At 36.0% G+C, this 24,420-nt stretch overlaps 3 protein-coding genes, 2 long non-coding RNA genes and 1 pseudogene across 5 annotated transcripts; 4 read left to right on the forward strand and 2 right to left on the reverse strand.

Moving 5' to 3' along the window:
- Positions 1-397: 397 nt before the first annotated feature.
- On the reverse strand, positions 398-1,201 carry LOC127523655 (hemoglobin subunit alpha-like). The gene is made up of 3 exons (XM_051914628.1): positions 1,023-1,201; positions 717-924; positions 398-613 (listed from the first exon to the last, which is right to left on the reverse strand). Exons 1-3 carry the CDS (start codon positions 1,115-1,117, stop codon positions 485-487), a joined length of 432 nt encoding a protein of 143 aa, XP_051770588.1. The 5' UTR covers positions 1,118-1,201; the 3' UTR covers positions 398-484.
- Positions 1,202-3,023: 1,822 nt separating this feature from the next.
- On the forward strand, positions 3,024-4,504 carry hbbe2 (hemoglobin beta embryonic-2). The gene is made up of 3 exons (XM_051914627.1): positions 3,024-3,832; positions 3,974-4,196; positions 4,301-4,504. The coding sequence occupies exons 1-3, from the start codon at positions 3,741-3,743 to the stop codon at positions 4,427-4,429; spliced, it is 444 nt and encodes a 147-aa protein (XP_051770587.1). The 5' UTR covers positions 3,024-3,740; the 3' UTR covers positions 4,430-4,504.
- A 2,065-nt stretch (positions 4,505-6,569) lies between these two features.
- LOC127524237 (methylmalonate-semialdehyde dehydrogenase [acylating], mitochondrial-like) lies at positions 6,570-7,445 on the forward strand (annotated as a pseudogene).
- Positions 7,446-8,786: 1,341 nt separating this feature from the next.
- hbbe3 (hemoglobin beta embryonic-3) lies at positions 8,787-9,569 on the forward strand. The gene is made up of 3 exons (XM_051914633.1): positions 8,787-8,878; positions 9,062-9,284; positions 9,365-9,569. Exons 1-3 carry the CDS (start codon positions 8,787-8,789, stop codon positions 9,491-9,493), a joined length of 444 nt encoding a protein of 147 aa, XP_051770593.1. The 3' UTR covers positions 9,494-9,569.
- A 3,965-nt stretch (positions 9,570-13,534) lies between these two features.
- Positions 13,535-15,303, reverse strand: LOC127524004 (uncharacterized). Its single transcript, XR_007932990.1, has 3 exons — positions 14,631-15,303; positions 13,679-13,883; positions 13,535-13,563 (listed from the first exon to the last, which is right to left on the reverse strand). It is a non-coding gene; the product is annotated as an uncharacterized LOC127524004 (long non-coding RNA).
- LOC127524003 (uncharacterized) lies at positions 13,890-16,160 on the forward strand. The gene is made up of 2 exons (XR_007932989.1): positions 13,890-14,072; positions 15,298-16,160. It is a non-coding gene; the product is annotated as an uncharacterized LOC127524003 (long non-coding RNA).
- Positions 16,161-24,420: the final 8,260 nt, after the last annotated feature.

Consider the following 24,420-nt stretch of genomic DNA (forward strand, 5'->3'; position numbering starts at 1 on the left):
CTTTTTTTTTTATTGTAGCTAATTAATATACATTTTTATATATTATTATGTATGTATAATGTATGTAATTAATTCGACTATATATATATATATATATATATATATATATATATATATAGTATAATTTCTACTTATTAAATATAATATCCTTCTGTTTTGAAAGGTCTTAAATATTTTATATGTTAAAAGAAACAGAATTGATAACGGTATGTATAAACATTGGTGTGCCAAAATGAGATGATTGAAACGTTTGTTTTCAATATCCTATATTTATTCAAGCAACAGGCTTAACTATTTGAGAGACCTGTCCTCTGTATGATTTAATTTATATGATCCAATAGCCTAATTATATATTCGTACTGCAAACAGATTTTGTTTTAGAGAAAAATGCACAAGATGAGTGTCTCTAGATTTGTTTTTATTGACATGTTGTTGACCAAATCGACAAAACAACATTCAAACTGCTTAACAAATATCAAACAGGTTAACGATATTTGTCAGACAAAGCCAGGGCCACTCCTGCAAGGAACTTGTCCATGGCCAGGTGGGCTTCAGGTGTGAAGTCATCAGGGAAGAGCATGGACAACACCACAAGAATGTTGTGGGACAGGATCTGGTAAATAGATTAGTAGACACAATTTTAAGTAGGAAACTATACATAATGAGATATGGCTCAATTATTAATCACTTAGCGTCAGACACAACAGTATGTTTACCTTGAAGTTAGCAGGATCGACTCTCAGCTGAAAGGCATGCAGCTCGCTAAGAGTGAGCAGACCGCCGAAAAGGTCGTCGATCTTTTCAATAGCCAAACCGAGTCCACCGATGACCTTCTTTCCATGCTTCCTCACAGGAGCAGAGCCGGGGGTCAGGTCGCTCCAGTGAGAGAAGTAGGTCTTGGTCTGAGGGTAGACCAAAAGCATTCTGCAGAACGGTGGGGAAATGTAAGTTCAAGTTAAATCAGATCCTTACCTTTGATCTGTAAAATACATCAAAATCCATTTTTTGATGTTTTGTCTTACCTGGACAACGCCTCATTACCGATGTCCTCAGCCTTTGGGGAGATCTTTGCCCAGAGGGCCTTCACAGTGGCTTTGTCCTTAGCAGAGAGACTCATTTTGAATCGATGTCTGGAATGAATAGACGTGCTATGGTCAAATGACTTACCCACCTAAACGTTGGTCCTCTTTTTAAACGTTTGTAGTTGAGTGGGCACACCCAAGATACAGCCTAATTGCGTGTCAGATTGAACTCCTGCCAGTGAACACTGAAAATTGAAATGATGCCCATTTTCCCCTCCTCATTTTAGGGGTGATACGTGATGATAATGTACATGCGTGAGCACTTGAGTCAGCCATAAACAGAAAAGGGTCAGATCCTAATCACCTCACGTCCGCATCTTCGATACAAGTAACCCCACAACCTAATTTAAATAATTAGCCTATTTTATTTATTTAGTAAGTTAGTTTAGTTTTTAGTATGTGAGATATGACTCGTTATGCTTCCTACCCCCAATATATGTTATGTTAGCTACACCCTTTTAATTTAACAGATTTATTTATTTTTTTATTTTTTTAAATAAACAGCCCAATGCAGTTTATTTTGAGTACTAATTTATTTGGTACATTATGGCCTCATATACGCCACTGATTTTACTTTTAATACGATGTTTATTACAGTTTCTCTCGATTTCTAACACAATATTCATGAAACAATTCGCCATTTTCTCACAACTATAAACACAATCCCTGAACTACCAACCTGCACAAACCTCAAACTGTCACCTCAAAATCAAATAATTTAGTCAAAAACATATTATCTTTTGTCAAAATCAAATATGGCCTCAGATGACACACAAAACCGAACAAATAGCCTATACAACATTTCTGCGTTAATAGGCTAGTAAGAGCAATCAATGTCTATTGCAGTAGCTAAATGAAACAATGTGAAGATACAGCAAAATTCATCAATGAGTTTTCACTACATTACTGTAAAGTGATTTTAAAGTAGATGAAAAGCACTAGAAAAGAAAACTTCAAATACCAAATCAAATACCAAATAATTGAATATGAATGCGGTATTCAACACAATACAGTAGGCCTATACTGTCAATTACTGTACAGTAAATAAATAAATTCAGCATCTTCTGCACCTTTGGCCAGATTACATTACAGTATACAGTGCTACTATAGCAGTGTCTTGGTCTTCTGACAAAAGACTTTCTCTACCTCCCTTAGCAAGTCATTTCTCAGTTCTGCGAAATGTATTTGAAAATCGCGAATTTGAGGGTGTACAACATGTGCTACAGTTTACTGTACATAGAATAGAGACATTTCCCTCATCTAAAGTACTGTTACTGTGTACTGTAATTATATTGTATGTGTAAGTAGCCTAATATAAAAACCGTGTAGATGGTTCTTTCGGCTCTGCAGTGTTAGGATGTATTTTCTAAAGCACAATCACCTCTGGCCCTTTTTTCTGAGATTCTGATTGGTGTGTCATCAGTTTTGCTACTCATTGATAAATGTGTGCTATTTGAGGAAAATGCGATGCTTGAGTTAATTATATTGTGTGTTTTATGAATGATAAAAATTCAAAAAGGTCTGCATTCTAAAAATAGTTGTATTAAGTTTAAGCAGGAGATGTCTGCCTTCGTCAGTGTCAATAGAGGTCTCAGCACCCAGTTAGCTGGGAGAGCCCGGTGAGTGCTTTGATTGTTTTATGAATGATAACATGGTTAAACCTGTGTAAAATGAGGGCGTTTTTAGTTAGAGTTTTGCAGAAACTATTAAGAAAATTGGAATGTGTGTGAAAAATGTTTTAAACGTTTTGAGAAATGTGTCTTTGTTTTGAGAACTGAATGAATATAGTTTGGGGAATTGTGCCAACTCAGTTATAGCGTGTTAGCAATCGAGAAAACGGTATTATTTTTAAGATCTGAAAAATTATTAATATTATTATTAATAAACATGAACATTTGTTTTCTTATAAGGCACATATTGTGCAGGGAACTGAAGCACAGTTTTTGATTATTCTGATTTTCTTATTCTGAATTGATTTATAAATCATTTATTTCATTTATTGGCTCTCAAATAGTGTTTGAATTGATAGTGCTTGAATTGATAAAATGCCCACGCCCTTTTATATGGTATTTGGTCAGACTGGATTTTTATTTTTATTTTTTTACCACTCAGTCAAATGCATTTCATTCTGTGATCTACGTAAGCGGAGAGTCTGTTAGTGGAGATAAGGCAGAGTCGTTTTGAATGTGCGAATGTATGAGCATGAGATAACCAACAGCTGAGATCACAGCAATAATTGATATACACTTTGAAAGTCACGTTTTCCAACTGATTAGACAAGGATTAAAGCAATTAAAGTTTTAGGCTACTCTACAATCCTTTATTATGTTTAATATGTAAACACAATATCATTTCAATATAGCATATGTTAATCCGCTTTTTATTCAGCGTCTATTTTTTTTTCCTTACTCTTTTCATGAAAGGGGGGCGTATGTTATGCTAGTGTTTTGCTACTTACATTAAAGCTTCGTATAACTTCTAGAAGACTGCAAACGCATTGAATCACCACATACTTCGAGTCCTGCCCATGAGAAGTTTCAGCCAATCATGCGAGCCAACTTGTATTGGCGATGCAACCCGATGACATAAATAGTGTCGACAAGAGTGGAAAGGTATGATTCTTATTCCTAACGGAGAAGAAAATCATAAACTGACAACATGGTTGTGTGGACCGACCAGGAGCGTGCCTATATCCAGGACATTTTCAGCAAGCTTAATTATGAGGAAGCTGGCCCCAAAGCCTTGCAGAGGTATGATGCCCGTGTCATTGTGCTCCTCATTATCATAATTTATGCAAGTTTTCTTTGTATAGAGACACAAAAGAGACATATTTTTTATTATTATTTTAGTTGTATTAATTTTGTGTATGCATATTATGCTGTATATTGCAGGGTCTTGATTGTGTATCCCTGGACTCAGCGGTACTTCGGAGGTTTTGGAAACCTGTACAATGCAGAGGCCATTATGTCCAATCCAATGGTCGCAGCCCACGGAACCGTTGTGCTCCACGGGCTTGACAAAGCCATGAAGAACATGGATGATATAAAGAACGCATACGCCGATCTGAGCGTGCTGCACTCTGAGAAACTGCACGTGGATCCTGACAACTTCAGGGTATGCAATCACAACAACATATAAAACTCGTAGACACTATTTAAAACATTGAGCTTCCAGCGACTCACCTGTTGCGAGACACTCTTCTGCTTTTTCTGTTTCAGCTGCTGGCCGACTGCCTGACAATCGTGATTGCAGCGACTATGGGTACCTCTTTCACCGCTGATGTGCAGGCTGCCTGGCAGAAGTTCCTCGCTGTTGTCGTCTCTGCTCTGCACAGACAGTATCATTAAACACTCTAAATATGGGCGAAAACATTTTATGTTTTGGTCTCTAACGCAATAAAGGGGACTTGATACGCACCTGAACTCATCATTGTCCGAATTTCATTAAACGAATAGTTCACCCAAAACTGAACATTGCCATCATCTATTCACCCTCATTATTTATTAGACTCCATGACATTTATCACAGAGTTGTAATTAAAAATAGTTGTAACTGAGTGTAATGCTCATCTTGTTTGGATGTACAGAATTGTTAGGCTATTTATACAATGATTATGGCCGCTTATATGGCAGCTGATTAAATGGTGCAATATTTGTGATACATACACTCTTTAAAATATAAATTTTTCCAATACCATTTCTTAAAACCATTTCTTTCACCAAAGAACAGTTCTTAAAAGAACCATTTGGTTCCATTTGTGCGAAGAACATTTTAATAATCTAAAAGAACATTTTGTGCAATGGAAAGGAAGGTTCCATGGTTGGTCAAGGACAAGGTTCTTCGTGGAACCATCAAATAAAGAACCTTTACTTTTAAGAGTGTATTTAAACACTAAAGATGCTGCTGTCTGCTCTAAACTTTTTCTTAATTGTCTTTTATGAACTCAGCACGTCTGCTGAATCGTCTGTATAATTAGGAAAGGTCTTAGTAAATAATTATCTTCTCTATAATTAACCCTCATGTTGTGTTCGGGTCATTTTGACAAGGAGAGGATTTTTCCCATACCCGAAAATACTAGTTAATGTTATCGCATTGGACTAAAATTTACTGACTTTACTTACCCAGAGTCCTACAACTTCCCAAAATTTTTTTTGAAAATTTTTTGTAATTTCACACATCCCCCCACCCCCCCCGGTCAAAAATGACCGGCCTACAAAAAATTGCTTATAAATCTCTCATTATGCTACATTATCACCAAATATTGGATTTAATCTTTTTGTCAGCTTGTTTTCTTTCAATTGGGACAGATTTTATATTTCTTTTTGAAACTGATCGATCGTTGGCCTTATTTATCTGAGCTTATGTACCTTATGTACCAGTTTTTGAGTGAAAAAAGCGTTATTTGTGGATAATTTTGTCAATTTGACAAAAAATATTTAAAAAATTGCCACTGTTTATCACACTAGTGTGCTTTAATATTTAAGCAGGAAATTTGTTTTTTTGGTTTTTATTTATAACAAAATGGCACAAAGTCACACTTGTCCCGGTCAAAATTGACCGGCCTAAAAAAATAGCTTATAAATCACTTGTTACACAATTTTATCACTAAATATTCAATCTTTTTGTCAACTTGTTTTCTTTAAATTAGGACAGGTTTTGTATTTATTTTTGAAAGTGATTGATCGGCCTCATTGATCTGAGCTTATATTCGTCAAAAATGACCGCCCATTGAAAATGAATGGGGAAGTCGAAAATCAGAGAAACAATTAGTGTTCAGGAACGTGTTTATCATGTTCGTGTTCACAGATGTACATGTGTGGATACATGCATACTCGTGCATCCGCGCACACGCGTTCATGTACACAAACAAACTATTTTGAGTATTACAGGCTTTCTTTTGCTAAAAGATTAACTTTATCCTCAAAACAGTGAGGCTTAGATCAATGAGGCCTACGATCAGTCAGTTTCAAAACTTGTCCTAATTTACAGAAAACAAGTTGACAAAAAGATTGAATCCAATATTTGCTAATAAAATAGCGTAACAAGTGATTTATAAGTTATTTTTCTGCAGACCTTTTGACCGGAAACACCAGAAGTGTGACTTTGTTTCATTTTGTAATAAATAGAAACAAAATAAAACCATTTCAAAACAAATTTCCTGTTTAAACATTAAAACACACTAGTGTGATAGGTACATAAGCTCAGATAATTAAGGCCTACGATCGATCAGTTCCAAAAAGAAATATAAAATCTGTCCCAATTGAAAGAAAACAAGCTGACAAAAAGATTGAATCCAGTATTTGGTAATAATGTAGCATACCGAGATATTTATTATAAGCAAGTTTTTGACCGGAAACACCACGAGTCTGGTAGGGTTTTTAACACAGCACAAGGGTTAAGTGATTTATCTGTTGTCTGATATGCACTTTTGGCGTACATATAATACGCCCCTACCCCACACCACTAATCCTACCCATTGCGTATCATATGCACGTAAAAAGTAATTTCAGCGTATAAATAGCACACCAAATACAAAAACATAAACTCGTGCTATAGACACGCAGTGCCCCCAAACTGCTGCAGGACGCCGGCGCTCCAGATGGAACGTTAAACATAATCCACGGACAGCATGATGCTGTGAACTTCATCTGTAACCAGGCTGGCGAGTACATCTGTAAGAGAGGCTTGGAAAATGGAAGTGTGAACTAGTTGGTAGGTGCTGCTTTTGGAGCAGCAGGTCAGAGATGTGTGGTGCTTTCCATGGCTATCCTCATAGGAGAATTCCAAGACTGGTTGCCTGAACTGGTTGAATGTGCAAAGAGTCTCCTTGTCAATGCAGGTGACCAGCCGAGTGCTGATGGGACCTCTCATTTCACCTCAGGCCAAAGAGTGAGTGAACAGCCTTATTCGGAGTGGTGTGGATGAGGGCACCAAGGTGCTGCTTGATGGCAGGAATGTGAAGATCAAGGGTTATGAAAACGGGAACTTTGTAGGACCAACCATCATTAGCAATGTTACGCCTGACATGAAGTGCTATAAGGAGGAGATATTTGGACCTGTATTGGTAGTTCTGGAGGCTGACAGCTTGGATGAAGCCATCAAAATATAGTCAATAAGAACCCATACAGCAACAGAACTGCTATCTTCACCACCAATGGTAAATACTCCCATAAAGTTGATGTTGGTTAGATTGGAGTTAATGTACCAGTCCTCGTCCCACTGCTCATGTTTTCATTCACCGGTTCCAGATGAAAGCAAGGCATTCAGTTCTACACACAGACCAAAACTATTATCTCACAGTGGAAGGCAGAAGATGCTATATTGAAGTCCCCTGCCTTTACTATGCCAACAATGGAAGGTTAAGTGTTAATTACCTGTATAAATTCCACTAGCACCTAAATCGTTCATAAATGTCTTTGTATAGGCCTGGTGATGCAGACACTTGAGAGGCGGGGGAGGAGCTACTATTGGGCTGAATTTCATAGAAAAATGGACGTAGGCTATTGAAAAGCTCGGGTAAAGTGACTTCATTTGTATTCAAACATCTGCATCCGCTTACCAACCTTATCTGAAAGCAACACAGCAGCATGGAAATAGAAATAGCAAATTAATTATCTGAAGTGTTTTATGCGATGTGTCCAAAAGCTTGTCTTTAGGCCTATAGTGATCAAAAGCCACTGATCGAAAAAACAATTTCATTTATTTAGTGTCCTTTTAATTCAGACAATGTGTAACCTTGCTTGTAAAGAATAGGCTACTCTCAATTATTTTTCCAAGCCTTTCTTTTTTTTTTTACTCTTTGCACTCTTACAGGCCAATATAAATAATATTAAGTCATGCCTGATGTATTGATATGTGATATAGGCCTAATGGTCATTCGTAAAGAAATTGTCGATGTGTTTTAACAACAGTTGACGGTCAGTCAGTCTATAGGCCATATAGCCTAGTATAGCCTACTCAGTTGCCAAAAATTTAAAAGTCAGCTGCTGATGATTTCAAAGTTGAGCTTCAAATATAGGCTACTTCAGTAAGAACGTTTCCATTTTCTCGTGATTTCGTCAGTCAATGTGAAAAGTTAAGAAATATAAATAATACTAGAAGGTAGCTAGCCTAATTAAAAGTTGAAACTTTACTTTCACTGCAGTGTCTGACTTAATCTCAACACTATGGAAATCTTTGAAAAACCCAAAAAGGTTCTGGTAATTTTCTGCCTCGACATTTTCCGTTACGTTTCCGTTATACTTACGGCCATTTTCTTTAACCCACAAAATTCACGTAATTTAAAATACAGGTGTAGAACGAGAAAAAATAATAGGCCTACGCAAATTCAATAAACACAGGCTACATTGGCCCCAGAGGCTGTGAGTTTTTAAGACCTAAGCCTATAATTTCTAACTTTTCACCTTTCACCATTTTTAGAACATCTACGCAAGTATGACACGTTTAATTCGACTCGGATTGGACCGTTTATATAATGTCGGGTTAAATAAACAGCAAGAAACCTCAATAAAGAACCACACTCTGCGTCGAAACACTATCAATAGGCTAGGCTACTATAAAATTTATTCACATGGACTCAGTTTATCGGTCAACTGCCGCCTCTTCCTCCGGACTATCGGCCAAACAGATCTGCCCGATATACATGGGCGGCGACCTACCAGCCCTATTTAAACATCTTGTACAGCTGTGAAGCCACAAGACACGATGGTTCAGTGGACAGCCGAGGAACGCGCTGCGATACAGGGTGTATTCGCGACACTCGACTACGAGTCGGTGGGCCGCGAGAGCTTGGCGAGGTAAACATTTCTCTATAGCCTGCTTCCTTTTCTCCTTAATACGAACTCTTTCAACCTGTTTAATTGTTAATTTTATTTTAATATAGACCTATTTTATATAGCTATTTCTTCAGTGGACGTAGGCCTATTTGTAGTTTGCCATTAAGACCTTCAATGTTTCTGTCTTTATTGTCTGATCTCAAGATGCTTGGTGGTGTACCCTTGGACTCAGCGGTACTTTGGTGGGTTTGGAAACCTGTATAATGCTGAGGCAATCATGGCTAATCCAAACGTCGCGGCGCACGGGACTGTAGTGCTTCGAGGACTGGAGAAAGCTCTCAAAAACATGGATGATATCAAGAACACCTACACTACCCTTAGCGAGCTTCACTCAGAGAAACTGCAGGTCGACCCAGGCAATTTCCAGGTTGGCGTCTTAGAGTAGTGGCTACCATGTTGGTTATTATGTTGGAACTGTGCTTTAATTTCCCCCAACTTCTTTTACAGCTCTTAGCTGACTGCCTGACCGTGGTGGTTGCTAAACACATGAGGACTGAATTCACCCCAGACATCCAAGCTGCTTGGCAGAAGTTCCTGTCTGTTGTTATATCAGCCCTAAGAAGGCAGTATCATTAGATTCGTCGACTGTATACGAGGATATTCTTGTACTGAGATTGTGTAATGCATAATGAAAAATAAATGATTGAGATGATTTCGTTGTCCATTGAGTTGTCATGTTTCAAATCAAAAAGGTTTACATTAAAATTGAGTAATTTATGAAGGGCTAATATTCACAACTTCAGTGACTTACAAGAAGGTTACATATCACGAAGGCCATTTAAGGTCTTTGCTCATTCTGATATGATCTCCACTTCCTGCCCCTCCCTTTTCTCATGCCTTACAAGACCTTAAAAGACAACTGATATATAACACTATAAAGTGTTATAGAGATATATATATCTCTATAACACTTTATTTTACATTGTCATTGTTGCATATGTTACATAGTTACTATAGCAATAACTATGAATTATGCATAATTACATGCAACTAACCCTAAACCAAACCAAACCAAACCAAACCCCAATCCTAACCCTATAGTAATTAAATGTAGTTATATTACTTGTTATTTAAATGTATAATTACAGTGTAACAAAGACACCTTAAAATAAAGTGTAACCAAATTCTCTTACTGAAGATCCAAAATGCAGTTGGGCTTTAAAACACTCAAAATACGCAAAAAAATATTTAGGCCTAAATTTAAGATTTATGCATTTGAATTGCATTATAAAAGTTATATTTATATTCATGTGATGCATATTTGTCAGTCATACATGAATGAAACCGGCACGAAATTTCTGCACTCAAATAAAATCATTTGCAGTTATTTGATTTTATTTAAATAATCATATTTTAAAAATGTATTTATTCAAACTGCTTAGAATCAGCATACATCTGCTAAATGTAAAAAACAATTACATTTATTCGGTTGAAAAGTATGAACATTGTTAAAATATAGCTGACTTGATGTGGAACAAGCAATATTCAACAAATTAAAATATAAAAGATTCAAACAAACTGAACGATGATAAATATGTAAACTGGTTATATGTTCAGTTTATTATTACAGAAATCTTGTTATAATACAAATATGAATCACATTAAGATTATTAGTTTGTTTATGGTAAAACTATGTGATCCAAATGAATGAAATCCAAATACATAGGCTAGACCTACACCTTAAGATGTGTGATTGTACTGCTCAATGGGTTTACACTTTCAGAGCATGACAATGCTCTTTAAATAAAGAGACACTATTTCTTTAAATTATAAAATATAGTTTTGGTTGATGCACAATGACACTGGTGGGTGTGGTCACACCTCAAAGGAGGACACCCTCATGGTTAAACTCTCTGACATAAGATTTTATTTTCTAAATTATAAGGTTGCTCACTAAATGTAAACAAATATTATTGAGACAGTTCCTATTTTGTTTGTTACTACAGTTAAGAGGAAATAAAATGCAAAGAATAAAATGTTTAAAAACTTGTTAGTTTTCTTGTAAGGAGTATTAAATATTGTGACCTTTAACCTTCAGTAATTATATTCAAATTAATTAAATAAATTGACATTCATTGATTATTTTATAGTTGACAATCTGCTTTTTAGAAAACAGAAGTGAGTGTGCCATTAGGAAATTCAAGTCAGAGATGGAAGAAAGGAAAGAAAGAGCATAAAAATAAGACGAGGCATTAAGTTCAATCTGTGGAGTGAAGAAAGGGTGAGCGGAGCAAAATGACGCAGAATATAAAGCTTTAAAACATGGACACAATTTAAGTTCATTTAAAGTGTTTAGAGAAAACAGAGACAGAAAAAGAAGTTTACATATGGTTACCATTTTAAATGTTCCTCTTATTCAATTTTTGTTAGCCAATTAGACATTGCATGTATTATACTCCTATTTTTAATGTTTGTAGGGTTCATTTTCATCTATATTCTGATTTCTGAATATTCTGATATTCAGATTTCATCAAATTTAATGTCAACACAGTTGTTTTTAATTTTACACATGCACTGAGTGAACTGACTAATTTTACTCATAGCCTAGGCTATATGCTTTTAGGTTTGTTAAATATGTTGTTAAATATGTTTGTTTGATAATATGTGTTAATAAATCATGTGTTTTTAATATAGCAGGATAAATTTTCTTAAATCTTGGATGGCCCACTTTACCTGAAAAGAAATGTGTTGTGAGAGCATGACCTCAAAATGTGTATTGGTATATACATCGCAAATAACACATTATATAAACTGTACTCAAATTGAAATATTATAGCAGGACCCTAAAGTTAACAAAAGTAATAAAGAAAAGAAAAGAAACGAAAAAAACATCTAGGGATCTAAATTACACTTTTAACAAAAAGTGGCCCAATTTACCTGCATTCTATTTGTTCTGTGTTAAAGGGTTTGTTCAACCAAAAATGAAAATTCTGTCTTTAATTACTCACCCTCATGTCGTTCCACACCCGTAAGACCTTCGTTCATCTTAGGAACAATATGACTCATCCATAGACAGCAATATAATCAACGCTTTCAAGGTCCAGAAAGGTACTAAAGACATTATTAAAACCGTTGATGTGACTATAGTGGTTCAGCCTTAATTTTATGAAGCGACAAAAATACATTTTGTGCGCAAAAACAAAACAAAACAAAAATAACGACTTTATTCAACAATATCTTCTCTTCTGTGTCATTCTCATACGTTGTTTACGTCCAGCGCCCCCAGGTTCTACGTCAGAACGCCGACTCATTATTGGCCGGCTCCAGCATCAGTAGCATAGTGCTGCTCACGTGTGCAGCTTTGGCTAATACTGACCCGGCATTTGGACATAAACACGGAAGCCTTCACTGTGCTTACTGCGTCACCTGCATATGGATAATGACAGGGAAGAGAAGAGATTGTTGAATAAAGTCGTCATTTTCGTTTTGTTTTTGTGTACAAAAAGTATTCTCATTGCTTCATAAAATTAAAGTTGAACCACTATAGTCACGTCAACTGTTTTAACGATGTTTTTAGTATCTTTCTGGACCTTGAAAGTGTTGATTATATTGCTGTCTATGGATGAGTCATATACCTCTCGGATTTCATCAAAAATATCTTAATTTGTGTTCCGAAGATGAACGAAGGTCTTACGGGTGTGGAACGACATGAGGGTGAGTAATTAATGACAGAATTTTCATTTTTTTCGGTGAACCCTTTAACAAACTAGGCTAAGTTTCTATCTTCAGCGCCATGAGAACCACAAAAAACTTCAATAGAAAGTATTATAAATCCCCAACCTAACTGAACAAAACACACTGTAAAAAATGTAAAATTACTCAAAGAGGCCATATATGGTCAAAAGAAAAAAAAATGAAGTTCGTTATCTTAGGCTACCCCATCTTATACCTCAACACTATTAAGGTAGCATATTTAAGGGTAGATAGATTTGTTAAAGGTTTGCACTTTTTTTCTGACGGTATTCAGAAAGTAACTGACCCACAGGCAAAGAAAAGCCTATACTGTTTAAATGCTTTCAGCACAACGGAGAGCGTGACATTTCCTTTTGGACTTCGGCCGAGATTTCAGCACTGAAGTCTGGACAGCACCACACCCATATGAAACATCATGTCCCTTAGATATTACGGACAGCTATGATGAAGTCACTGATTGATATTTTCCCTTTTGCATTAAGTAGGCTATTTAATAATCAATTTCACGACGTGACAATATCAATGTCAAGAAGAATTTCATAAATTCAAGTACGGATGACATTTTATTAGGAAGCCAAAATATTGAATTCCTGTCGTGCACTGTAAATTAGCCTATAAGCAATAAAAAATGTAAACACAAAGTGTAAGAGAGTGCAATACAGTGAGGGAAGTGGATATCCCAAGATTGGTATTATTATTGTTGTTTTATTGAATATTCCATTGCATTACATGTAGATAAAGTCACGCGTACATTGCAAAACATTTATTATTAAATTATTAAGGATAAAGTATGCAGAACCATTCCATCCTTCTTCGGAGGCTCTTCATCGGAACTTCTCGGCTAAAACAGCTGAGAATGCCGATAGAAACTTGTCTATCGCCGCGTGTGCAACTGGTGTGAAGTTGTCACCCATATGGCAGGCTAACGTCACAATGATGCAATGATTGAAAAGCTGGAAAATATAAGAAGTTTTCGTTAGTGATTTAAATGAAAAATATCACATCACATAATATCACGTATTTGGAAAGAGCCTGTTGATGTGTACTGGATCAGTTCAACGCTAACACCTTGAAGTTTGTAGGATGTATTCGCAGTTGATAGGCATGGAACCTGCTTAGTGGTGCCAACGTAGTAGCAAGTGTGCTTATGTTCCTCGCACCGTCGGCTAAAGCCTGGACGATTTTCTTCCCGTGGCAGCGCAAATGCTCGGAACTGGGGCTGATATCTAGATGAGAGAAGTATGTCTTTGTTTTGGGGAACGTCGTGAACATCCTGTAAACCAGTTAACAAGGGAGAAAACAAGGTCAGCATGACAAGCACAAGACCCCTATCCCCTCCCTCTCTGTTGCTTGCGTCATCGCTCATGGGAAACTGCCAAAAATGACAAGACCATTAATCATTGAAGAGACTTTTGATATTCAGAAAATTGAACTGCGAACTATCAAGGATCCACCAAAGAGCGTAAGTCAGACTTTAAATAGTTTCATTCTCAAAGTTTTACATAATTTAAAGGAAAGCAGTAGCTATTCCAGCTTGTTGAACATTGTATATAAGTGAGGAGATTTAGGAGGAAAACAACATGTGAATTTTTAGACGTAAAAATATGCTATTTTGTTTATAGGAAATATCTGCCTGGTCTTTTACACTGCTCTATAAGCGTTATATTTGTTTGGTCTAAGACAGCGTACCTTAAAAGAGCCTCAGATCCAATTTCTTCCGCCACTGGAATCATTTTGTCCCATATCTGTGCAATCAGCTCTTTTTCGGTATTCGAGAGCATTATAAGACGGCGTGGCACAATTAAAATATATTTATATACTACCCAATAAATTAAACGAGTTAGCTTCTGAACAACGCGAATCGTCGTGTAGGCTACGATTTGACCGTTTTGCTTTGAAGTTTCGATCACATATTAACCACAAACTCGTGCGTAGGTCGACTTAATAAAAAAAGAATGCAAAAATGGAAGAGTACAGTTAGCAGAAATGTAGTTCCCGTCGGTCGCTCTCTTCAACTCACCGGCAGACGAAAGTTAATCACGTGAGAGGTGAAACTGCGCAACGTTAGTCTACTGTGCGTCATATTAGAGGAGCTTATGTTGTCATGCCGGGATTCCTACCTGTGCCTTGAGTGTCTTCAGTGATAGGCTATATATTTGCATATAATTATAACACAATAAAATGCAAAATCAAAAATAATGTATAAACTGTTTTATTTAAGGATACAATGGGTGCACGATTCAGTCTAGAAGCAAAATTCTCAATCAATGCACTGATCGTATATAGCCTATTAGATGTATGTTGATAACATTGATTTGATACTGACATTTAAACCTATTAATTATGCAAACGATTTACATGTCTAGTATGCAAATGTCTCTAGAGTTGGAGTTGTAGGCCAAATGCTACAAGTTTACTGTGTGAGAAGAGGAGTAGCCTAGGTCTATGTTTGCTATATGTTTGCTATATGTATATATATATATATATATATATATATATACACAAAACTTTTCAAAAGATTAAAAGCATGTAGCATCTGCATTCTCTGTAGTGACAATACATAATGCCAACGGTCACTCAAAACAACAGGGAAAAAAAAGTAAAACTGTGAAGTGCTTACATATTTATGATGTTAAATGAATTTAACTCTAATTTGTAATGACTATGAGCATGTACTTTTGTAATAGGGAGGGGCCATGGCATTGAATCTGATAAACCGTCATGGCTGCCCCTATCAGTAGCTCAAGCTGCAGGCTGAAAGTGGGTGGAAGTTGAAGAGCAGCGTAATCACCAATCTCACTCCTGCCTTGCCCTCCTGCCAGCACTATGGCAGCATCAACTACCCATGACTCAGCTAAACTGAAGGACTACCTCTTTAATAGAATCCACATCTTTTTGCATTTTGTGAAATGTGCAATATCAGTGATCAGGTCTATTCTTGTCTCTCCCTCTCTCTCTCTGTGTGTGTTTAAACTTATTTAGAGTTGAAAGCTTCATTCTATATTCTATTTTTTTCTAATAATGTTTTTTTTTTTTTTGTAATAATTTATTCTGTATTTATCATTGCTTAGTTCCAACCCTTTATGTGTATAGGTTTATTTAATGACATATTTATTTATTTAATGTTTTATTTGTATAGGGACAGATACAATAACTGGGACAACAGCCATCCAATGCATGTATCATAGTGCTTGTAGCTGCTAATTTGCAACACTTGTCCCTAGAAGGGCTTTTATAAATTCCAGTTACAACAACAAACTAATAATAATAATAATAATAATAATAATAATAAAGGGGAAAAAACTAAACATGAGTACAAGTTTGTTGCTGAATTAACCAAGACATAGTAGCTTTTTAAAAAAATATTAAAACTTGCAGCATATTTTAAATAATCAGGTAATGAGTTCCAAATTTTTTCACCTTTCACTGAGAGGGCAGTCTGAGCAAAGGATGTTTTACAAAACAAAATTTTACAATTTCCACTAAAAGTTGCTCTTGTGGATCTGCTGCACCCCTGCAATCTCTCTCTCTCTCTCTCTCTCTCTCTCTCTCTCAAAAAAAAAAAAAATATATATATATATAAGGGCTGAGGGGCAAGACCATTTAAACATTTAAACACAAACTTTGCATAGTGAAAAAAGACAAAGTGAGCAAAGCTTAAAATCATATATTTACTTAAGATCTGACAATGATGGGATCTTATTTGCTTTCTATCTAAGATTTTCAAGGCTCTGTTGTAGAGACATTCAATCTGATTAATTACAGACTGATTTGTCTAAGAACCAAATCCATAGGACATGTGTGATAATATCGAGTATAAAAACAGAAGGGCATGATCATATGTTAAACAATTTCTTATTAATTTGAAGCTTGTAAGATTTGCTTTAATCGTTTTACATATATATTTTTAAAATTTAACTGAGAATCTAAAATCATGCCAAGATATTTTTCCTCTGATACTTGTTCAATAAAGCCATCTTTAATTCAAATGTTTAAGGATTCTGTTGCAGGTAATTTTTTTTTATTGAAAAACATATAGACTTTTTAGTATTTAAACAAGAGGCATCAAGAAAAGCTGACACTTTTTCTAGGTTTCTTGTTAACTTTTTTTCAAACTCCACACAATTTTTACCATCCAAATAACTGTGTCAGCAGCATACATTTGAAGCCTCACATCAAGACATATTTCTGGAAGGTCATTAATATAAATACTAAAAAGAATAGGACCTAAGATGGTTCCCTGAGGGATTACTGTTTCGATCTTATGAGAGAATGACTTAATATTATTAATGACAACACTTTGTTCACAATTTTTAAATATGAATCAAACCATATCAGAGATCATTTCGATGTATTATACTTTGACATTTCTGCCATTAAAATATTATGATTTACAGTATCAAATGCCTTTTTTAAATCCAGGAATAGTGCACCAACTATAAGTCCTTTATCAAGTGACCGCATAATATTTTCCATTACCAAAAACAAGTGTGTAGTAATTGTGTCTAAAAACAAACTGTAAAGGGTGTAAATGTTTATTTATCTCTAAATGATGCAATAATTGCTCTGATACAACCTTCTCCAGCACTTTGGAGAGAACTGGAAAAAGACTAATTGGTTTTCCGAGCTTCAACTCTGCAGCTGAACTAAACTCTTTCCAGTGCCAGTGAGCCCTCCCTTTAAATGTTTATGTTTTGTTTAATTTTGTGTCTGTTTCAGTGTGGAAACAGCTCCGTTCTCACAACCTCAAGTGATATATCATTATCATCAATGTGTTATAAAATGTTAGTGTTAAATAAACATCAATTAAAAAAGGGTCTGATCACTTTAAAACAATGTTTTTCCCTTCTTCATCACTTTTTATATATAATTCTAGAGATTTGTGCCTTAATTTCATAAAGTCATGACAAAAAACAAAACAAAACTGTATTTATGAATATTTTAATACAGCATTATTTCTTTTTGATTAAAACAGGGAGAGAAAAAAAAGTGTAACAGAAATAAAGATTTTACGATAAGGTATGTTTATGAAAAAAACATTAGTGGGAAATGATGAGTTTGACAGACAAACAGAAAACTCAAATTCAAAAAACAGCTCTGCAGATGTTTTGCTATGATCTGGATACACTGTCTTCTGGATAACCTTGTGTCCTTAAAAGACATTCTCAAATATAAAGATATTTACAGTGTCATGAAAAATTTCTCAAATAAATGCTGTTCTTTTGAACTTTCTATCCCTCAAAAAATCCTGAAAAAAATGTTTTGAAAAAATGATTTCTGAAGAATCATGTGACACTGAAGACTGGAGTAATGGCTGACATTTTAAAGGGTTAGTTCAGGACCCTAAAGTTAACAAAAGTAATAAAGAAAAGAAAAGAAAAAAAAAACATCTAGGGATCTAAATTACACTTAACAAAAAGTGGCCCAATTTACCTGCATTCTATTTGTTCTGTGTTAAAGGGTTAGTTCAACCAAAAATGACAATTCTGTCATTAATTACTCACCCTCATGTCGTTCCACACCCGTAAGATCTTTGTTCATCTTCAGAACACAAATTAAGATATTTTTGATGAAATCCAATGGCTCAGTGAGGCTTCCGTTGCCAGCAAGATAATTAACACTTTCAAATGCCCAGAAAGGTACTAAAGACATATTAAAAACAGTCCATGTGACTAAAGTGGTTCAATCTTAATATTATAAAGCAACGAGAATACTTTTTGTGCGCCAAAAAAATCAAAATAACGTCGTTTCAACAATATCTAGTGATGGCTGATTTCAAAACACTGCTTCGAAGCTTTACGAATCTTTTGTTTCGAATCAGTGGTTCGGATCGCGTATCAAACTGCTAAAATCATGTGAACTATTGAAATTTTGAAACACTTATGACATAACAAAGCCTCGTTTACTGAAATCACGTGACTTTGGAGCTCCGAACCACTAATTCGAAACAAAAGATTCGTAAAGCAGTGTTTTGAAATCGCCCATCACTAGATATTGTTGAAAAGTCATTGTTGTGGGGTTTTTTTTGGCGCACAAAAAGTTTTCTCGTCGCTTTATAATATTAGGTTGAACCACTGTACTCACATGAACTGTTTTAAATATGTTTTTAGTACTTTTCTGGGCATCTGAAAGTGTTAATTGCCTTGCTGACAATAGAGGCCTCACTGAGCCATCGGATTTTATCAAAAATATCTTAATTTGTGTTCCGAAGATTAACGAAGGTCTTACGGGTGTAGAACGACATGAGGGTGAGTAATAAATGACATAATTTTCATTTTTGGGTGAACTAACCGTTTAAAATATATTAAAATATTTATTTTAAATTCTAATAATATTTCACAATATTACTGTTTTACTGTATACTGGTCAAGTAAATGCAGCCTTGGTTAGAGACAAAAATGTCTTTCAAAATGTTCTTTAAAAAAACCATTCAGCTTCTTAAATTAAAATCCCTTCCTACAAATTCCTACAATTAGTTGTTGAGCATATTTTCCACTAGATGGCAATAGCGCACCAAAAGCAAATGTATGTTCCAGATAGGCCAAAAATCTTATGCAACCCACATACTTATATGGGTATACATGTATATGGGGAAATTGCATTTGTATGACTTAGATATGTACTCACCCATTTGTTAAAAGCTATGCTTTCCAAACAATTGCAATGAATAGCAATGAATATCAAAAGCATGTAATGAAGCATTTTGCACGGTGAAGTGAAATAATATTGAATGAGTGCCAGTACAGCTGAATAAAGAAGCCAGTGGGTTGCCAAAGACGGAACTACCTTTCATCTCTTTGAAAGACAAAATACGGCAAACAGGATTACAGATTAATTATTTTCCTATGCTTTAATCCTATTGATGTGTGGTTTGCTTGAGCACTCACTAGTAGATCACACATGCCACCCACACTGTCTAGTCTCAGCCTGCCAAGTACTCAGACGTGTTATATTGTGACTGGATGGCACGCTAATAGATATTCACTGCAGTTTACATTAGATTAGAGGATTTAGGAAGCCCATTAGTCCTTATGACTCGAGGGCTGTATAAGGAAAAGGAGAGAGGAAAGCAATGTGAAACATCAATAACATATTTAATCTTGATTGTTCTGCACATGAAACAAAATATGTGAGTGGTACTTTGAAATCTTGCCAAACAGAGGCAATAAATCATGTGCACATCTTTCAACATGACTATCTATTTGCTCACCTCTTAGGCCATGTCATGTCTCCTCATCCTGTGAATGCCCCCATGAGGGCCTTTAAACATTTATCATTCCATGACAGTTAACCCTCTTCCTTCCCAGGACAAAAGTCTCAAGTGTTAAAGCTGTGCCACAGACAGCCATTGTGATGTGAAGCTCATCTACAGATGATGACATCTATAGGGTTATCAAGAAGCATTGCTGATGTGTGAAATATGTGCTATATGTTTGAAAGAAATTAACTTTTATTCAGCAAGGATGCATTCAAATTGATCAAAAGTGACAGTAAATATTTATATTTGAAAATTATGCTGTTCTTTAACTTTTTATTCATCAAAGGATCCGAAAAAATATATCACGCAGGTTTCCACAAAAATATTAAGCAGCACAATTGTCAGCAAATTGTAATAATATTTCACAATATTACTGTTTGTACTGTATTTTTGATCAAATAAATGCAGCCTGGGTTAGCATAAGAGATTTCTTTCTAAAACATTTAAGGTGCGGTGTGTAAGAATGACAGCTAGTGGTTGAAATGGGTGCTGCAGTCCAAATTCAAAATATTGTTTGCCCTGCCCCCTCCTCCTCAGACTCGACGCTCACGCGGGTTGCCAGTTTGAAAACACGCAACAGGAGCGAGCATAATTGACATTGGAAGGCAAGGAGACTTACACACTGTAAGCTGATTAGTTGATTTATTGATTTATAATGAGTTGATATCGCGTTTTAATATGCTCCCGTTCACAGAGATTTTTAGATGGATGCTGAGGCTTTTTAGGTCGGGTAGAATCTACGATCTCTGACCTAGTTTGTTCGCTGGCTTCCATGGCTGCAATTCGCTGCGTGTGTTTTCCGGCAACTGGCAACCCGGGGTGGCGAAATACTATTGGGTAAATTGGCAACATGTGGTCTTGCACAGACCAAAACAAAAACAGACATTCCAACACGGAATGCACATTTCAAAGTGAAATAACTGGCTGTAGCATTAGTTTTCAGAGAAACAAGTATGTGAACTCAGCATGTTTCCTAAATATCTGCAAACATATTATTGTATTTTTATGCTTTAGTACAATAGACTGTAAAAAAAGATGGACTACGCACTTTCACTCTCTTCCATTGTAGTAACTGAAGCCGCAATATCAATGTCCAGCCCAAACTCAGAACAACTCATTATGTCGGTGTGAAATAAACAGTTATGGAAATGTAGAAATTAAAGTTAAAGCTCCACCTCGCGAGGATCCAGAAAAAAGTATGTTGGCGCCACAGTGACTTCTTTACTCAGAGAAGCTGTCAATCTCAGCTGTCAATCATGACATCAAACCACAGTTTTTATAGCATCAAATAACTAACTAAAACCAAACTTTTTAGAAAAACAAACACTTGAACTAACACCAGCTTGATAAAAACTGCAAAAAAATGACAGAAATTGTCATTAAAAAAATATATATATTTGAAGTGTAATTTAATTAATCCAGCCACCTGGGGGCGATCGAGATGCTTTGGCTTCACTTTTCAGGACTCGTGTGGCACGCTTGTTTAGTACAGTCAAAAACTTACATACAGCACCTTTAAAAAATCTTGTTATTTTTAATTATGCATTTATAATTTACTCATTTGTAATCAATAAAAATAAAATACATCATAAATGGAATCAAATATAGCCTATTTGGATCCAAAATGACTTCTTTCTAAAACACTGACTGGAGTTTTTCTGCTCACAGTTGCACTTGATCTCTGCATTCAAAAAGATCAATGAATGGCCATTTGCTCTTAGCTAACACAAAAGAGAGGGGACTTTTGGATTTCCTGCACGTAGTTGGGAGAGTCGTGGCAAGTTAGAGACTGAACTGAAGAGGAAAAAGCACCTTTTAAATGAGAAACTTTAAATGCAAACTTTTGCATCACAAGTGGACTTTCCAATGACCAAATGAAGCCTTCAGCACTGAAAGTGTTGAAAAGAGAGTGTGCTTGCATGCACTGAATTGCTGTTACTGTATTCTTACAAATCTATTCCAACTCTATATGTTTTAGAGTCTGATATTAATAACATAATAGAGATATATGCAAATGATGATTTGTTAGCAAAAGTATGATACATCGCTTCAATTTGGTTTAGGTCGTATTTTGTGTATATGTACACATGCTCTTATCCGCATTCACCAGACTGTCTAAAATGTTGATGAACGACCTCAGCAATAAATACTGTAAGTCACCAGGGATCTGGAACGTCTCCCCTGAACTATATGTCAATGTATAGTTAGAGACAAGTAGTGGATTTACTGTCTGCACTACTGTTTAGATAAAAACATTAACAGCAGACCTGTCTCTCTCTCTCCACCCGAAAAGAAACAGAAAGAGCTCCTGTTTCTGGCTGTTCTTGTCTGTTAATGGTCAGTGATTTAAAAGAAACACTCCTACTTTTTCTTTCAGTTGCAAATGAGTAATGGAATAATTGAGTGACTCACATTTTACCAAAAGAAACCAATACATGGTTTCTTTTTATATAGCTGTTATACAAAGCTATAGCTACATTGTTGGAAACAAGCAGGTCTCACAGTCAGGTTCTCTGAGGGAACATGGACATGTCATCAGGTGGAGGACTACTGTAAACTATGGTACTCCCTCCTGGCTGCCATAAACTAGAAGGTCAGAGGGAAACACAAGAGAGCACAAGTTCTCCTGTGAACAGCTGCCAGCTGTGCTTCCTGCTCTGGGCCTCAGCAGGGGAACTGGAACCTTTGAAGTGGTCACGGTGTGTAGGTGAGCAGCAGGCAGTGGTAAGAAGCTGCAGAGAGAAAGTATTATAGGGAGAGAGTGTGTGAAAACACAACTACTTAGAGAGTGTGAGAGTCTGCTCTTTAAACCAATTAGAAACCAAAGATCTTTCACTATTGTGAGAACAGTTTGATATTTAAGCAATATCACAAGCAAACATGCTCTTGTTCTGAATATCAGTGATTTGGCTGTAGGCAAGAGGCTTAATCAACGGAAGCGTATGATTTAATGATTAACTCATTAAAAACAATTCCTGTGTTCAAATATGCCCACTCCCCCAATACACTCTAAAAAACAACTGTTTTGGCTCAACAACAACCCAAAATAAATAAAGAAATAAATAACACAATAGTTTGCATCAGTCCTTTTAATTAAAATTATGTTCAACCAACAAACTACACTGAGTTTCTAGCGTAAACTCAATTTATGTTGATTACTCAAAAATAATTAGATTGTGACAGTGATCCTAATCTTATACTATTTATTTAGTATGTATAAATATTATGCAAGTAAAATGTTACTTGTCACTAGCACTAGTTCAGTTAGTGCTCTTGTAGCCACCCACAGCCTAACCATGAGCGCTATTCTGCAACACAATGGTAACCACAAAAATGAACAGAGGCTCTTTTAAAAGTCAAACATAAATGCATTTAACACATTTAACAGTAACAGGTCTTTCCCTCTACTGAAAAAGCACATAAAAAAAAAAAACATACCTTTTTTAAATGGACATGAAGTAATTTCTTATGAAAATGTAGTACCTATTCAGACAGTATGCGATCAAACTGAGCACTCCTAATAAGTCTATTTACTATTTTTTCTTAACTCGTAACCATTGATGGGAAAATCATAACCAGATGCCACTTGTTGTATCCAGGATTACACAGTCCACCCAAAGGAATAACAATGTCTGAGGAAACTAGAAAATCTGGGATCTTACACACAAAGGCTCTTGCTGTTATGATTGATCTGATGATGAAGATGAAAGGAGCAAGAGCAGAAAGCAAAAACAGCAAAGTATTCCCTGGCAGGTGCAAGCTTTAGATATCAAAAGGATGAAACAGTGATGATCGGTTTTATTTTTGGATGTTCCAAACTAAATCAAGGTCTCTATTGGCACACTTTTTGTATAGTGAAAACATTTTGTTAATCTGCTTCCTGCTTTAATGAAATTTCTGATGATGATTGAACAGTACCAGCTTATTGTCAGGTGTAGTTTCATTTTCATGGACTTTTAGTTCATGTCATGGTTTTCTTATGTTCTGATCTCTTAGTTGTTATGGTTACTGATTGAGTTGTCAAACTGTTTCTTGTTTGGTTAATAATTAGTGTGTGTATTTAAGTTCTTTCTTTTCATTATTCAGTGTCATCTTTACTTATGTAAAGCCCTCCACAGACCCAGATCCTGCCAGAGGAAGCCAGAGACAGTGCGAACGCCGGAAGAAATATTCGTCCCAGAGCCTGAGCCAGAGCTGGGACCAATGTTCGTCCCTGTGGGTATTTTGGTGGAGATAGATGGCATGGAGTGGAACCCCACCCATAACCCTACTGAGGATGGTTTGCTTTTTACGTTCCATATAGTAATAGATCATGACATTGATGATGTCAGTTCTCAAAGCCTCCCGTCAGCACTGGTTCCTCCTTCATCGCCACTGGTTCTGCCCAGTGTCCTGTCTCCTTCAGTGCTGCCAGTCCCTTCAAGCTTCCCTCTCTTTCCTCCTCTGCCAGCTCCTCACCTTCATCTCTGCTGGCTCCCTTCATCCCTACCTTGGTGCAAGGATCCGCTGGCTCCACCTCAGGCCTCCGAGCACATAACCCCAGATTGGCCTG

This window comes from Ctenopharyngodon idella, chromosome 12 (genome assembly GCF_019924925.1).
Source record: "Ctenopharyngodon idella isolate HZGC_01 chromosome 12, HZGC01, whole genome shotgun sequence".
NCBI lineage: Eukaryota > Metazoa > Chordata > Actinopteri > Cypriniformes > Xenocyprididae > Ctenopharyngodon > Ctenopharyngodon idella.

Coding starts and splice junctions, on each gene's coding strand:
- LOC127523655 (XM_051914628.1), bottom strand. CDS start 1,117: ATGAGTCTCTCTGCTAAGGACAAAGCCACTGTGAAGGCCCTCTGGGCA. Junction 925..1,022: donor GGTAATGAGGCGTTGTCCAG/GTAAGACAAAAC, acceptor ACCGTTCTGCAG/AATGCTTTTGGTCTACCCTC. Junction 614..716: donor TCGATCCTGCTAACTTCAAG/GTAAACATACTG, acceptor TCTATTTACCAG/ATCCTGTCCCACAACATTCT.
- hbbe2 (XM_051914627.1), top strand. CDS start 3,741: ATGGTTGTGTGGACCGACCAGGAGCGTGCCTATATCCAGGACATTTTC. Junction 3,833..3,973: donor GGCCCCAAAGCCTTGCAGAG/GTATGATGCCCG, acceptor TGTATATTGCAG/GGTCTTGATTGTGTATCCCT. Junction 4,197..4,300: donor TGGATCCTGACAACTTCAGG/GTATGCAATCAC, acceptor TTTCTGTTTCAG/CTGCTGGCCGACTGCCTGAC.
- hbbe3 (XM_051914633.1), top strand. CDS start 8,787: ATGGTTCAGTGGACAGCCGAGGAACGCGCTGCGATACAGGGTGTATTC. Junction 8,879..9,061: donor GGCCGCGAGAGCTTGGCGAG/GTAAACATTTCT, acceptor TCTGATCTCAAG/ATGCTTGGTGGTGTACCCTT. Junction 9,285..9,364: donor TCGACCCAGGCAATTTCCAG/GTTGGCGTCTTA, acceptor CTTCTTTTACAG/CTCTTAGCTGACTGCCTGAC.